General features: G+C 48.6%; 1 protein-coding gene across 2 annotated transcripts in view; it reads left to right on the forward strand.

Moving 5' to 3' along the window:
- The window catches only part of SETD1B (SET domain containing 1B, histone lysine methyltransferase), a 48245-nt gene that overhangs the window by 27381 nt on the left and 5115 nt on the right, over positions 1 to 15749 (forward strand). For both annotated transcript variants that reach the window (XR_004499597.1, XM_015643948.3), the window contains exons 7-17: positions 2498 to 3268; positions 5801 to 5971; positions 6854 to 6941; positions 7750 to 7967; positions 8219 to 8348; positions 9038 to 9502; positions 11275 to 12831; positions 14139 to 14305; positions 14555 to 14686; positions 14790 to 14909; positions 15273 to 15410. Coding sequence is in view for 1 of the 2 variants with exons in the window: in XM_015643948.3 (XP_015499434.1) it covers positions 2498 to 3268; positions 5801 to 5971; positions 6854 to 6941; positions 7750 to 7967; positions 8219 to 8348; positions 9038 to 9502; positions 11275 to 12831; positions 14139 to 14305; positions 14555 to 14686; positions 14790 to 14909; positions 15273 to 15410 (3957 nt within the window). In the remaining variant the exon portion in view is untranslated. The remainder of the gene's footprint in view (positions 1 to 2497; positions 3269 to 5800; positions 5972 to 6853; positions 6942 to 7749; positions 7968 to 8218; positions 8349 to 9037; positions 9503 to 11274; positions 12832 to 14138; positions 14306 to 14554; positions 14687 to 14789; positions 14910 to 15272; positions 15411 to 15749) is intronic.

Consider the following 15749-nt stretch of genomic DNA (forward strand, 5'->3'; position numbering starts at 1 on the left):
TGGGGAGAATCTGTGGCTTGACACTGCTCAGTGCTGGTCTCCCCTGAGGCCTCATGAGGTGACTTTTCTCCATATCCTATCAGATGGGATGAATGTGAACTTGAAGCTGATTTTGTCTGTTTGGTAGCCTGAACACTCCTAGCTTTCTACCCAGTGCCGACCTTTAGCATCATCCAGCGTTTGCAATTGGAGCCAGTGCTTTTAACAGGGCCTTTTGTGTTCACTTACTGAAAACCGGGGTCTGTTTCACAGGAATCTTGTTTACACCTGCCACAGTCGTCCTTTTTGCTCTTCCTCTGCTCCTTTCACTGGAGCTGCAGTAGTTGAAACTGCAGAATGTCCTTTTATTCCCCGGCATCCTCGGCGTGGGACGTGACCGCAATAGAGCAGCTGGGGAGAGGATGCAGGGTGTGAGACCCACTGAGAAGTGTGAGCCAGATGTGGGCAGCTCAAGGGTATGATACAACTGGGCTTTGGAAAAACTCGAGTGCAATGGGTTATCACCTTTGCTTCTTTTTTAACTGTTCATTTTAGGGTTTACAAAACAGCCCTCGGAGTTCTCCCTGCATGCACAGATGCACTTAAGTGACTCTGTGACTACGGGGGAGTCCCCTCTCCATCACCATTACCAGGGGTCAATAGCTCTTGCTCAGGGTTTGCCAGGTGAATGGTGTCTCCTTGTTGGGCGTTTTGGGCACTAAAACTGCAAGTGGCTTTTTGGGGGTGACCCAGGCGCTGCGGGAGGCAGTGAGTTCGTGCTGCAGCAGAGGAATGCGGGGAAGCCAGGGCGAGGGGAGGTGCCAGGACTGGAGGATTTGCACAGCTGCTGTTGCAAGCATCGTGCTCAGCCTGCTCTCTGGTGGTAGCTGCTGTAGCAGAGATGACCTTTGATAAAACGGGAAACATTTGGAGTGATTTGGATAGTTGTGGTTGCTCAGTTTCACACAGTGACAGTTTGTAGCAGAGTCAACTCAGCTGCTCCTGCTTTTGTTTGCATACCACAGTAAGAAATTCACAGGTTAAGAACCAAATCATAGCGGCTTCAATGTGAAAACTGCCAACAAAGTCTGCTCCTCAGCAGCTCTTCCCAGAACTTCCAGGTTCTCCAGTGTCTGATACTGCTCTTTCCTTTCACACTGGGGAGACTGGCAGGAGAGCAGACAGAAGAGGCACCTGCTGGCACAAAATGTGGAGCAAATAATAAATATCTTTGGGATCTACAGTTAAATCTGGCTGATAACAGCCAGCAGGTTCTGAAACTCTTGCCAGGATTCTGATAGAGAGAGGCACTTGATGGTGATCTCTTCCTGGCTCCCAGGGCATCTGGAGGGCTCTGGCCAGGAGGAGCATTCCTGCTGTGCCCTGGGCTGTGCTGGGGAACACGGGGGGGCTCTTCACTGACATCAGCAATGTGAGATGTGTTTGGAGGTTACAGGGACTCTGTCCTGTCTGCTGTCATCACTCTCGTCAGGGATCAGCCCCATTCATGTTTCCTAGATCCTGTCACCACGTGGATATGTCTTCCAGCAGTATTTGGTTACTATATTTCATATCAGGGTTTCAATACCTGAGGGATGTGGCAGTCATGCATGTGGATTCTTGGTGCTAGAGACACCTCGAGGACTGAAGTGCCTGTAGGACACAGTGTGCAGGTGTGACCATGTGCTGTGGAGGGTGGAGGTTGTTCCTGAGACTTTTCTTTTGTACAAGACCTTGTCAGGCAGCTTTGAGATTTCAGAGCAAGCTGGCACCCTCTGTTTTAATCCAGTTTCCATCCCTTTGGCAGCAGAGGTAGGACATAGTTTTAGCATTTTCTACAAGTCTGTATTTCTTGTGGCTAGTAAAGTATTAATTTTGTCCCAAAACACAATATAGGCCATGTCTTTGAATCCCAGCATTTATGACTTTGATGTTTAAAAGTAATTTAACCAGATTTGGGGTTCTGTTTTCCCATGTGAATTGCTGTGGTCTAGTCAAGACAACTTTTAGTAGCAGCAACCATGTGGAGGTATTGTCTTTCCACCACTGGAGGTTAGGAGTTGACAGCAAACGAGCCAGGGATTATAATTAAAAAAAGGGTAATTATTTGTGCATGGAAAAACTAAGGAATAAAAACTCATGGTGTAATGTACCTAGGAGTATTAGATGCAAATAAGAGATAATGTATCTTGCAGGGAAGGATTTGGATTGTGTGTATTTCTCCAAGCACTGGAGCAATTCCTCCTGCTCCACTGAAGCTGAGGGTTTTGTTCAGTTGGTGCCGATGCTCTTTTAGAAAGCTTTTACCTCTCTGATTCCCGAGGTCTGACACGGAAGAGAAAAGCTTCAATAGGCACCAGCTGCTCAGTGGGCCCTGTCTTTTCAGAGTATCGCTCGCTTTTCTCCGTTCCCAATTAAAATGTGTGTTAAACTTAGCTTTTGTTTGAAGCAGCCCGGCGCTGTGGTATTTAATGTAAAGAGAATGTGCTCGTCACCTTTTCTCTCTCTTTTGTGGCAGGGTCAGCATTCCTCAGGGGAGGACATGGAAATCTCCGACGACGAGACCAACCCTGCGCCCATCACCAGCGCGGAATGTGCCAAAACCATTGTGGTGAACTCCTCCGTCAGCAACACGGCCGTGCTGGCCCCGTCCATCCCCCCTCTGCCACCACCGGGATTCCCTCCTCTTCCTCCTCCACCGCCCCCGCAGCCCGGCTTCCCCATGCCCCCTCCGCTGCCTCCGCCGCCGCCGCCCACGCACCCGGCCGTCACCGTGCCCCCGCCGCCGCTGCCCGCCCCGCCCGGGGTCCCTCCGCCTCACATCCTGCCCCCGCTGCCCCCCTTCCATCCCGGCATGTTCCCGGTCATGCAGGTGGATATGATCAGTGTCTTGGGCAACCAGTGGGGTGGCATGCCCATGTCCTTCCAGATGCAAACTCAGATGCTGAGCCGCATGATGCAGGCGCAGAACACGTACCAGTACCCGCCTTTCATGACGGGCCGGATGCAGTTTGTGAATCTTCCTCCCTACCGCCCGTTCTCGATGGGAGCCGCTCTCGCCCGCGGGCAGCAGTGGCCGCCGCTGCCCAAGTTTGACCCCTCGGTTCCACCCCCGGGTTATGAGCCGAAGAAGGAAGATCCCCACAAAGCCACTGTGGATGGAGTCCTCCTGGTCATAGTGAAGGAACTAAAGGCCATCATGAAAAGGGACCTGAACCGCAAGATGGTTGAAGTGGTGGCGTTCCGGGCGTTTGATGACTGGTGGGACAAGAAGGAACGTCTTGCAAAAGTAGGTTTTTTGTGTGCTCTGTCCTAGGTCCTGGAGAGTTGTTCTTAATGCTTGTGGTCAATGTGTGGGGTCAGCAGGGGTCTGGAACTGACTTTAAAAAACCCAAAATCCTAAATTGTTACGTACAAGAGAAAGCTGAGGTTTGCTCTGAAAAACTAAGGTCAGATGCAAGAGGAATGTTTGAAACCACCAGAGCTCTGTTTTGTGTTCCCCACTTTGTGCAGTGAGATTTGTGGGTATTTCCAGTTCTGGCCCCTCCCCAGTGCGTGTACAAAGCAGCAATTAACTCAAAAACTGAACATTGGCCAAATACACGAAGATTTCCAGGGATTAGCTGAGAAAACAGCTTTGCATGAATCCTCTGATCCTTTTCTCACCCAATTTGAAGTATACCTCAGCGAGCAAACAGCTCTGTCATCTAATGTGTGGTGAATTTGTCACTACTATAAAAACCTAACACTGCAGAAAGGTTAATGCAAGCCTCAAAATTACCATTGCTGTGAATTACTGTAAAAATAACAAAACAAACCACAACCTGCAGGTAGATCTGTTTCAGATGTCAGTTTTCAGAGCAGTATCCTCACCACCTGTTTTTGTAAACCAGTTGCGTGTTAACTCTGGTGCCTGGGAGAGCTCCTTGGCTTTCTGGAGAGGTTGGTAATGCTGCTGCTTAACAGCTGTTTTATGACAGTGTAATTTGCTGTGGCTTAGAGCTGGCTGGCGTGACGTGCAGCAGAAACCCCATCCCTCTCCTCCTGACTAATGCTCAGAGCTTTTCTTCTGCCAGCAAGCATGTGCTGACAGTGTTGGAGGAGGCCCCTGAGTTTCCAGGGCAATAAAGGAAACAGATCCAGCAAATAGTTGCAAAAACAGCAACTGAAGTACTCAAGAAATTGTTTTAAACCTGACATCTGTGATGAAGAAGCAGAAGCAAGTTGAGGCAGATCTTCAGGCTCTTTTACATCCCAAGTTATGGCTGGATTTAGGGTGTTCTTCACTCACCTGGGATTTATAAGCAATTTTGGGAAGTGAAGCTGACTGTACCACAGCAGCTTGCCACAGTCCTTGCCACAGGTTATGTTGGATGTGAGCAGTGTAACTGAAAATACGAAATTGCTGCATGGAAAACCACATGTGCTTTCTGTCCAGGAAGAGAGATGCCAGAACCATTTCTGCCCCAGGGCATGGGTTACTGTTGTGTGTAGAAAAATCTCACAGAGCTTCCTTTCTGCTAGGACTGGGCACCCCTAGAATTGGGGTGAGACAGGATTCCTTCTCAGGCACAAGTTGCCTGCTTTTGCAAAAACAAAATATGAATATTCAGCTTAAACTGTACCTTCCCATTGCTGGTGTCTCTGTGTGTGTGTGAAGATGAGGTTACTGGGCTCCTTGGTGGCAATTGGAGGTCATTTCCCCATCTCTGCCATCACACTGATTCTGGCTGCTATATTCCATCAAAGGCAGCTGATTGATTGATTGATTGATTGATTCCAACTCTGGCAGCCAAGAGGCAGCATGCCCTAGGTAAAGGGTGGGAAGGCTCAGGAGTAAAACTGATGTCCTGGGTCAGGCAGAGTGGAAAATGTGTGAGGTGAAAGCTGTGAAAGGAGAATGTTGCTAGGGAAGGCAGCACATTCCATGGACCTTTTCTGCCTGAGCTAGGGGAAAGCTTTTCCTTGTTCCCAAATCCTAGTGGTGGGTTTAGGTTTGAAAGCCTGATTAAGATGCATTAAGCAGTGTGCCAGGAATAACTCCTGGCCATGGAGTGCTGCTGCTGGGTTCTCTGTTTGATATTCCTGTTAGTCTTGTCCCTTATTAGCAGGAGAGCTGAGCTTGTGCTGCCTCTTTGGTGGTTACAGCCCACTTCAGCATGTGAGCTCTGTTAGGGTGTGCAAGAGAAATTGTTTGGGGTGTTGTGCCATGGGCTGCTGCAGTGAGTGTCACCTCCTGTGCCCCTGGCACACCATGTGTGACGTTCTCCTGGCTTGTCCACCTCTCCATAGCTGTAGAGGTCTGAATTCCTGCTCTTCCTTTGCATCTCAGCTCTGGTGAAAAAGGATTTGTTGAGGCTGTGTGTCTATTTTGTAGACCCTTTGGTGTTTCGTCTAAATATTTTTATGTTCCTGTTCCCAGGACTGGAGCCTTCTGACAGGTTTTGTGGACTGGGGCTGCGGTTGCTAAGGAAACACAGGGATGTGTGTGATTTTGGATGCACTATATTTGGCCTTATGCTCAACAGAAGGAAGGTGTTCCCAACTGGAAGGTCTAGAGTTGCTTTCAGTTATGTGGCTTAGCAAAGGAAGGTAGATAACACAGTGTTGGGCTGACTTGCCTAAAGCACACTCAAGTTATTTGTATTACTCTGTGCAGCTCTATTTCCTCTCCAGTGTGGGGCACCTTCAGATGCCCTCAAAGAAACTGATGCCTGGGCAGGGCAGTGATATTTCCCAAACCTCAATTGTCTAAATGGTTTCCAGAGCTCGTGTCCTTCCCAGGAAACTTTCCCTCTCAAATGTGCCTTCTCTGTTGCAGGCGTCTCTCACTCCAGTGAAGTCTGGAGGAGAACTGGAGGAAAAACCAAAGCCAAAGGATCGAATTGCCTCTTGTCTTCTGGAGAACTGGAACAAAGGAGAAGGGCTGGGATATGAGGCAATCGGCTTGGGCATTGGGTTACGAGGGGCCATCCGGCTGCCATCCTTCAAGGTGAAAACAAAAAACTCTCTTCCTTACGCTGACATCCCCCAGAGAGGAGCCTTAGGAGGACAGACCTCACTAGGTTTGTGCCCCAGAGCCCTCAGGCTGTTCACCCCACTCTGTGTTCACTCAGGGGGTTGCTTCTGACCCTCCAGGAGCAGAGCAAGGAGGAATCTCTATTCCCTTAGATTTTCACCCTCCACTTGTGTGCATTGTCTGTAGAGGATCTCCCTGCTCTGCAAAGGAAAGGGAACATTTGGCTGTGTTTAGGACACAGCATTTCAGCATGATCATAAAAATACACCTATTCTCATGGTGCTTTAAACAGTTACTGTTTTGCTTAGGCAGCTGAGTCTCACCTGCAGTTTGCTTAAACTCTGTCTCCTCAGAAGCACAGGGTATCTGTTTTGAAAAGCATTTGCATAAAAAATTAGAAGTTCCTTAAAAGAAGTGTGAGGTAGGGGAGTGTAGAGGGCTTCCCTGAAATTAGGATTTTTGAATGCACAGAAGGTGCAAGTAAAGGTTTGGTATGAGAGATTCTCCAGTCTTTATTTAGAATAAAACTTGCTTTGAGGTTCTTTAAGATTAGGCTCTCTTTCTGTTCTGCTACAATCTCAGAACACATGGATTTGTCAAGATCTGTCATCCTCAAAGTACCTGGTGATGACATGCACCATGCTGGTACCCAGGGTGTTTTCATGCAAATTGAAGGGGTAGAGTTTCATTCAGAGTGAAATTCTGTTTGCAAGCAAATAAAGAGATCAAGAGCTGGGAAGTGGCCCTTGGTTTCTGCTGTAAGTGACCACAGCAAAAAGAAGTGGCAATTTGCTTAAGAAGTTGATTTCTGCTGTTTCTAAACTTTTAGAAATGCTAATTGTGTCTTTTGTTCAGGTGAAAAGAAAGGAGCCACCTGAAGCTGCCTCAGCGGGAGATCAGAAGAGAATCCGGCCTTCTACTTCTGTGGATGATGAAGATGAAGGTTTGCAAAGTGCATTTGTTTGAAACCTAGGAGCAGATGCAAACCCCACTCAAGCTGAATCCCTTTAAACTTCACAGCAGTGTGCTTGCTTACAGTTAAATAGAGTCAAGGATCTGAGCCAAACCCTGCTCCTCACAGAGCTCTCATCAGCTGGGACATGGCCTCTCTGGGTTCAATTATCTGAAATTCACTGGTGGGAAGTTTAAGACACACATTTTAAGAATAATTCATAACCTGTTTTAGCTGTGCTGGGCCCCAGCAGAAGGAGCTCAGATGGGTTCATGGGCTGTTTGGGGTGTGCTCACAGCTCGCTGGGACATGGTGGGAGGAAGCACACAACAGTTAGCTCTGCATTTGGTTTGAGAAAGAAACCAAAGTTATTTGCCAGAAAAATCTGTTTGAAAATATCTTAACATTATTTCCTATAACCTGGAAAGAGTAAAGAGGAGACAAAGCTTTGAATACCCTTTGCTTTACACATGGGTTCATGTTGAAGTAGATTCAGATTAACAAGTGGTGTTGAAGGCAAAAAATGAAACAAAAAAAGCATTAAATTCAGGTTACCTGTCCTGACTTCAGTCATGCCATATCTCCTGTCTGCTCTGCCTAGGAAATGTCAGTTTTGGCCACATTTTGCCATCAGCACTGTTCACTGTAACATCAGCAAGTCCCTGTAATCCTGAGGACCCTCACTCCACATGGGCACATTGCTCCTAACTTCAGTCTTTCCAAAGTAGTTTCCCTTATGTAGTTAACTCTGTCCTTTGCATGGAATTTGATGGTAATTTCTGTTGCTTTTGCTCCTCAGAGTCTGAGAGGGACAGGGATGCTTCTGATACAACATCTGAGCTGTCAAAGAAGGATGCAGAGGCAGTGGGGCTGCGACGGCGACCAGCAAGGCCATTGGAGCTTGACAGCGAGGGAGAAGAAGGAGATGAGACATCAGGGAAAGAGGAAGAGTCCTCCTCAGAGAAGGAAGAGGAGCAGGAAGAAGAAGGAGGCTTGGTGAAAGCAGCACCTGGCAAGGTATGTCGGTGTGTGGCTGCAGTTTCAATGCTGTCTGTCATTAAAAGGGGGCCTGGTAATGCCAAATGCCAAAGTTCCCTTTTCTGGGAATTGAGTGCTCCTGGTGGGGTCTGTGCCCACAGAACCTCTGTCAGGTCACTCCCTCTTCAGGTTCTCTGACAGCCTCCTTGAGAGTCTCTGGTGGTTACTGCACTGGCAGCCAGGTCACAGGCTCAGGCACTGCTCATTTTTGGCAATGCTTTCTTGCAAAGGAGGAAGAGGAGGATGAGGAGGATGAAGATGATGAGGATGAAGATGATGATGAAGACGAGGATGAAGATGATGAGGAGGAGACAGGCATAGATACAAGTGACAAGGAGGAGGAGCAGGACTCCGAGGAGGGTAAGCAGCTCCAGTGGAAGCAGCGAGTGTCACCCTCTGGTCAGCTGTGGTTTCCCTTCTGCTTTTGTAAGCTGATTTTGTTACTTGTGTGCCTCCTTTCACTGACAGGCAGTTTTACACAATATAATGCAGAGAGATATTTTTAATTGTTACCTGTGTGGTTCCCCTGATCCCTCAGTCAGTGGGTCCCTTTGCAGCTCTCCAGCCCCTACCTGATCTCAGCCCAGCCTGGCACAGGGGCACAGGTCTCAAGCCCAGCTAAATGTGTGCTTGTTTTGTGAAACAGGAGTGGCTGGGGGAAAGAGGGACCAGATTTCAGCCAAGGATAATTTGGCTGCTAATAACTCTGTCCTGTCTATCAGTTTCTGCTCTAGAAGGTGGTTGTTTCCACTTTTTAAGGCCATGTTGTAAAGGCAGCAGAAAATCTCAGTAAAAGATACAATGCACCAAGAGACCCACTTGGGAAGGTGCCAGCAGCACTGCTCCTCATCTGTTGTACAGTGATTGTTGTTAGCAGCCAGAGACAGGATTTATAAATCTCTGCAGAAATAAATAAATTGGAAGGCCACTCCTTCAAACCTGTGTGCTGCTGTTGATGCTGTTCCCACACTTTTACAGTAGAAGGGATCTTTGCCCCTGATTGTTTAATAAAGCCAGAAAGCAGAACTAATGGCAGTTTCTTCTTGTAGATGTAGCAAGTCCCTCGTCTTCCAAGGCTGAAGTTGAATCATCTGATGAAAGTGAGGACTCCTCTGAATTTGAGTCAAGTTCAGACTCGGATGATGAAGATGAGGAGGACGATGATGACGATGAAGATGAGGAGGAGGAAGAGGAGGAAGAGGTGGCTGAAGATCAAAGCAGAGAAGCCATGGTTGCTGAGCCAGAGCATGAACCTGCTGGTCTTGAGCTTCCTGATGATGAGAGGGAGACTATTTTGGACCTGTATCCTGTGGATGACTACATGGATGCAACAGGCTTGGGACTTGCCGAGCCAGCTTTGGCTGTGAAAGATGAAGGCAGTGAAGAAATCAAGGCAGGGGAAAGTGAGTGCAGCCAAGTCCCAGGGGCTTCTATTGCTGCTGAAACTCTGAAACACTTGGTTATGGAAAGAGACCAGGAGACAAAACTTGCACTCTCTCCCATCTGTAGGCCAGGTATGCCCTTCCATGTGCTTTGGAGTTTTTTTACCATGTTTCCAAGTAAATTTTCACCCGGTATCCAATGTTTGTATTTCCCTTGTTCTCTTTCTTCTTCCAGTCTCAGCTCTAGGCTAGGGATTATCTGTACAGGGAAAGAGGTCTGTGCTGAACTTTCCTTCCTAGTAAGAAGCTTTACATGAGCCATCTGCTACTAAAAATACTGTGGTTACTGTATCCAGAATCTTATCCTGGGCCAGTTTAGTCGGAGTCCTACAGGAACTGAACAGTTGTCTTCATCTGAGGGTGACTGATGGGGTGGCTGAAGCTCAAGATAGAAAAGCCATGGCTGCTAAAACAGAACAGGAATGTCACTAGTGGCTCTTTCTGATTTTCATATCCAAGCAGTATGTGATAGGGAGGCTGTGTGGGGCAGGTGAGCGGAGTCTCAGAGTTATGTATGGTTCCTAATATTATTTGTGGGGGTTTGTGTCACCTACTCCTTTTAAATGAGTTACTCTCTAGTTTTCTGGGAGAAGGAAATTGTCTTCAATCAGTACAGAGTTGTATTTAACCCAAGGAAATTTGAAACCTTTTACTAGACCAGGAATGAGATGCATAAAGTTTGAGTAATTTAGCAACTGGGGGAAATCTAAAAGTTGAAATTGGAGCCAACAGGGAGGGCACATCTAGTGGGGCCTGCTGTGGAGCCTTGGGCAGCACTGATGTCTGAGGACTGGGCAGTGTTTTGCCTCTTGGAGAGCTGGAGGTCCAGTCCCTGCACAGGGAGTCATTCCTTGGCTGCTGCAAAATCTGAAAGTCACAAAGAGGTAAAATGCTAAACTGGGCAGGGCAAAGATGAACTGTTTTTGCACAAATCCTTTCTAGAACAGGTCAGTGTGCCAAAAGAACATAAATTTAGAGACACCTGCACGTGAGCAACCTGATGTGTAAGGAGCTTTCCAGGTAAGCTATGGGAACAAACACAAACTGCAGCATTGTTCTTGAGCAGCCCAGCTCTGTCCTACAGGAGTTGCAGGGCTCAGACCCTTCTCCAGCAGCCCTGGTTTGTTCAGCACAAGCAGGGAATGCTTCCCTTCTAACCCTCCAGGCGTTTTCACCTCCTTTCGTTCTCCCACTTCAAAATGTTATTTTGAGCTGCCTAACAAGATTCAACGTTGATTCCTTTTGGACCTGGCCCTAAGTGGGTAAATAAACTCCAGATAAATGAGGCTGCTGCAGGGAGAGCAGCATATAAATTGCCTCATTGATACCATCTGAGTGTCTCCTCATCCATTACAGGGGCTTCCCATTTCCTTCACGTGTTACTCAGGAGTGTTCTGCTATTCCCTTCACTGCTCTCTCCTCGCAGAGCTGAGGGTGCTCCTTGGCCTGCAATTAGTTTAGTTCCCACATTAGAAAAGGTGATAACTCTGAGCTCTGACAGCTCTTCTCCAAAGTCCTCACCCCACAATCCACTCACTCCTCTAATGTCTGTAAGAAAGGTTGTCAGGGCTTTTGAAAGCAGAGAAACCTTCGTTCTGGTCTGTGTTGTAGCTAATCCTCAAATTAATAGTGTGGGTTTTTTATGGTCCATTAGGAAAGTGTGTGGTAGTGTCTAATTACTCTACATTCTGTGCCTCCAAAATGTAAAGCACTGGAGTTTTAAATCCTCCCAGTGGAATTGAGCTGTTCTTTAATTGTGGCATCTTAAACATGTCTTTACTAGCAAGTGGCAAATAACCAAGTGGAGGCAAAGCTCCTGATTCTCCTCTCTGTTCCCCTTTCAGAGGAAGAGTCCGAACCCACTTCCATGCTGGAGCCAGAGGTACAGGAAGGTCCAAAGCCTGAATCTCAAGATGAGGAAGCAGCTCTCTGTATCTCTACTCCAGTGGCAGTCTTTGGAGAACCTCTGCCCAGCAAAAGCAGCTTCTTTGGCAAGTCTGAGGAGAGCAGCTTGGAAGCCCGAGCTAAAGCAAAGCCGCCGTCGGCAGCGGAGGAGGACGAGCGGCTGCCCCGCACGCCTGGACGGGAGGTGATGATCCACTCAGAGACTGAGACTCTCCTGCTTCCAGCCCACAAGGTGCCATCCTCCATGCTTCCCTTGCCATCGACTCCTGGCAAGGAAGAATCTTTAGTCCCTCCAGAAAAGTTCCCTGAACAATTACTGGTGACCAAAACGTCCGTGGAAGAGGAGATTCCCAGGACTCCCGGGCGGGACATTTTGGCCAAGTCTTCACACCCCCTCTCGAAGTCGCAGAGCACGGACACTGTTCCAGCCACGCCAGGAAGTGATGCTCCCCTTACAGGAAGCAGCTTGACCCTCAGTTCCCCTCAAGTCCCAGGGAGCCCCTTTTCCTACCCATCCCAATCTCCTGGCATTAACAGTGGCATTCCTCGGACTCCTGGGAGAGATTTCAATTTCACGCCTACTTTCCCAGAAGCTGGTGCTACCATTCCTTGCCTTCTGCCTGGCAAGAAACAGTCAGAGGATGAGCTAGAAGAGAAACCCTTTAAAGAGCCTCTTGGTGCTTCCCTTACGATCAGCATGAACAGTGTTCCTTCCCCTATCCCCTTTGCCAGCCCCCCACAAGCAGATTTCCACATGGACATGGGTTTGCCGCCTGATGAGCCAATACCTGTAGCAGCCCTGCCATGCATGCATGGAGATGGAAGAATGCCCATCGAGGAATGCAAGGCAGAAGTAAAACCCGGTTTGCTCTCCCCAGAAGTACCCCCTGGGGCTTCTATTCTTCCTCCCCCTCCACCACCTTCTGTTCTTCCCAAAAGGAGGCCGGGTCGGCCGAGGCGGTCCCCACCTTCTGTCCTCTCGCTGGATGTGTACTCGGGCAAAACCATAGAGCCTCCTCCCATGCCAGTGGCCTTGGTGGAAGGTCCTGTGGGCAAAGAGCTGTTGAGTGGACATCCTGATGCCTACTATGGACTGAAAGACCCTGAAGCCGTCACCCTGGACTTCAGGAATGACGGTTTCCACGAGAAAATAGCAGCTGAGACAGTTGCAGAGAAACTGCCATTCAAGGAGCTGGAGAACCAGTGGAACGAAGACTTCAAGGAAGAAGAAGCTCACGCAAAACCTAAGAGACAGTGGCGAAGGCAGAAGAAGACATCAGAGGAGCTGCCCATGATCCCTTCCCCCGAGTATTCCCCACCCCAGCCGCAGTTCAGGCCGCGCTCCGAGTTTGAGGAGATGACCATTTTGTATGACATCTGGAACGGAGGCATCGATGAGGAGGATATCAAATTCATGTGTATCACATACGACCGCTTGTTACAGCAGGACAACGGTATGGACTGGCTCAATGACACCCTGTGGGTTTTCCATCCTTATATCCTTTCTCTCTGTGTTGGCAGCACGTGTGAGATGCACGAGGAGTTGGTGGGAGAAGCAGTTGCTTACAGGAATAGCGATTGCTTGGATGAGCAGGGGATTTTAGGCTGTTTTATTCTGTGAAGCTGCAACACAAAAATACTGGAGAAGTGGCTGTTCTTGCTGCACATTCAGTCTGGAAGTGCAGGGAGAGTCTCTAGGCACCTCTTCTGGGGAGGTTTCCTTCCTAGTTTGAGAAGCTTCTGTCTGCATGTAACCAGACTTTTTTTCCAGCTTGCCTGTGGAATTTCTAGTCTGCACATACACAGCTTTCACTTGGAGCTAAAACTTGCTGTAAAAATAATCTCACCATCTGTTCCTAAAACAATGAGTTTGTGGTTCTAGCATCTTTAACTTGCTTTGAGATTGAAATACTGATAGAATCAGTGGTTTCTAAGTGGTACATCAGGGCTCTGTGTGTGTGCAGCCACCAGCAGTGATCTCCAGAGCAGAGCCTAAAAGACTGTTCTAAAAACCTCAGAACTCTCCAGTACTGTTTTCAGGAAGGATGTACAGGTTTGTGTTGAAGAAAACAAACACACCACCTTGTGTGTTGCTAGAGATTGTGTGAAGTTTAGATATCTTCATCCCTTGCTTCCTGCAAGACAGGAAAGCAAAACCAAAACAGCCCAAACCACCTAAAAACAGTGAGTAATAACTAACAAACCCATAGTGAAAATAAATCTCTTCCCCTCTTGATAAGGATTATACTGTAACAGCAAAATTACGCTCACTTTTCAAGCCACTTCAAAATCACCTTGAGTTCATCGTGTGCCACACTGCATGGCAAGTGTGAAAGTACCTGCAGGCTCACCTGCTCTGCAGCAAGCCCTCAGCACTCCAGCTTGGAGGCCCTCACCTCTTGCTTTTTATGGTCCCACTGCTTCAGTTTTCTGGTGTCAAGGATATGTTTTGCCTCCCAGGGAGCATTTTTGGTCAGTCTCAATTGCTGTAGCTTTCATGGCTGTGTCTGTGGGGTGAGCTGGCAGCAGTACACCTCCACTGTCCTTCCAGGAGCCAAAGCCCTGGAGGTGCCTTCAAAGCTGAAGGTTTGTCCTGAGTGTCTGAAGGAGCTGATTTCCCAAGGCTGGTGAGAGCAGCATCTCTCCAAGGCCTTTGGGTTGAGCAGCATCTTTGTAATGTTAATTTTTGCAGCCCCACAAAACCTTCCTAATTTTCCAGGCTCCCGGTGTTAGCTCCATGCAACTGTAGCAAGTTTAGTCTGATATCCACCTCTGGCTGTGTTTCTCCTTAACTTCTTGCCACCTACCAGCTTTTCTACCCCCAAGAAGAAGAAGAGGGATGACGGGATGCGGGAGCATGTGACGGGCTGTGCACGAAGCGAAGGCTATTACAAAATTGATAAGAAGGACAAACTCAAATACCTCAACAATAGCCGAGCTTTTGCAGAGGAGCCTCCAGCTGACACACAGGTGAGGAATCCACGAGTGCCAGGTGTCAATGGGATTTGGTTTGACACTGTCACACACAGTAGGTGCTTCCTGCCTTTTGGCAAGGAGGGAGAGGAAGCTGTTGTGTCTCATCCATCGTCCTGGGGTTGTGTTGGAAGTGTTAATGTTTGATGTCAGGTGTTCTGTGGTGATGTGTTGTAGCACAGGGGGTTGCTCACAGGGAGCCTGCAGAGTGTTGGATCAGCTTTGATCACCCATTTGTCCTCTCAGGGTATGAGCATCCCTGCCCAACCTCACGCTTCCACCCGGGCTGGTTCCGAGAGGCGATCAGAGCAGCGCAGGCTCCTCTCCTCCTTCACTGGTAGCTGCGACAGTGACCTGCTCAAGTTCAACCAGCTCAAGGTAGATCACCCCCTGCTGCAGATTGTGAACCCAGAGACATCCTTTCCCATTCTGTGCTGTGGCTAATTCAGGGTTGGGGTTCTGGGGTGTTTCCTTCATGCAGTTCCGGAAGAAAAAACTAAAATTCTGCAAGAGCCACATTCACGATTGGGGCCTTTTTGCTATGGAGCCCATTGCAGCTGATGAGATGGTGATCGAGTACGTGGGTCAGAACATCAGGCAGGTGAGCTGTGGCTGAAATCTGAGCAAAAGCCAGCCCTGGAAGAAGTCCTTGAGTATGACAGCCAGGGTTGGAGTCCTGGGTTGGAGGTGTCAGCTCTGGGCTGGGCAGAGGTTGGCTTATGGTTTAGGAGTACAGGGGTGGGAATTTCAGCAGCCCATGGAAACTGAACACTCAGGAGAATCCTCCTTAAGAAGCCCATCCTGACATTCTGTGTTTCCAGTCAGGTGTGTGCTCTCTTGGGGTGATGGGGATCGGATAAACCCCCATTGCCTGGCAGGAGCAGAGCTCAGGGGAGCCTTGTGTAGGTGGCTGCTCACAGGTCAGTTGTGCAGCGTGGCCTGAGCCTGCCTGGGGTTTCTGCAGGTCATTGCTGACATGCGAGAGAAGCGATACGAGGATGAGGGCATTGGCAGCAGTTACATGTTCAGAGTCGACCACGACACCATCATCGATGCCACCAAATGCGGGAACTTCGCCAGGTTTATCAATCACAGCTGCAATGTGAGTATGCTGCTCTCGCCTGTCATTGCTCCCTGGCTCCCTGACAAACCTGGGGAGGCCCTGCCAGCCCTGATTGGGGTGCTCAGAAGTGGCAGGGGGCCGCAGGGTTGTGATTAAATGTTAATGAGCCACAGCAGATCAGAGCAGGGTTTAAAGTGGTGTAAAGAGGTTGGAGAGACCTGAGAAATGAAACATGCAGGGAGACTGAGTGCACTCAAGAGCCTCCTGACTGTCTTGGGGGATCCTGATGGACAGTGAGCAAGCAAATCTAACAAATATTTCCTTAACACATACCAAATTTCAGCTGTGGGAACAGTCTCCTTCTAGAGTCCTAATGGG

This window comes from Parus major, chromosome 15, assembly GCF_001522545.3.
Source record: "Parus major isolate Abel chromosome 15, Parus_major1.1, whole genome shotgun sequence".
Classification (NCBI taxonomy): Eukaryota; Metazoa; Chordata; class Aves; order Passeriformes; family Paridae; genus Parus; species Parus major.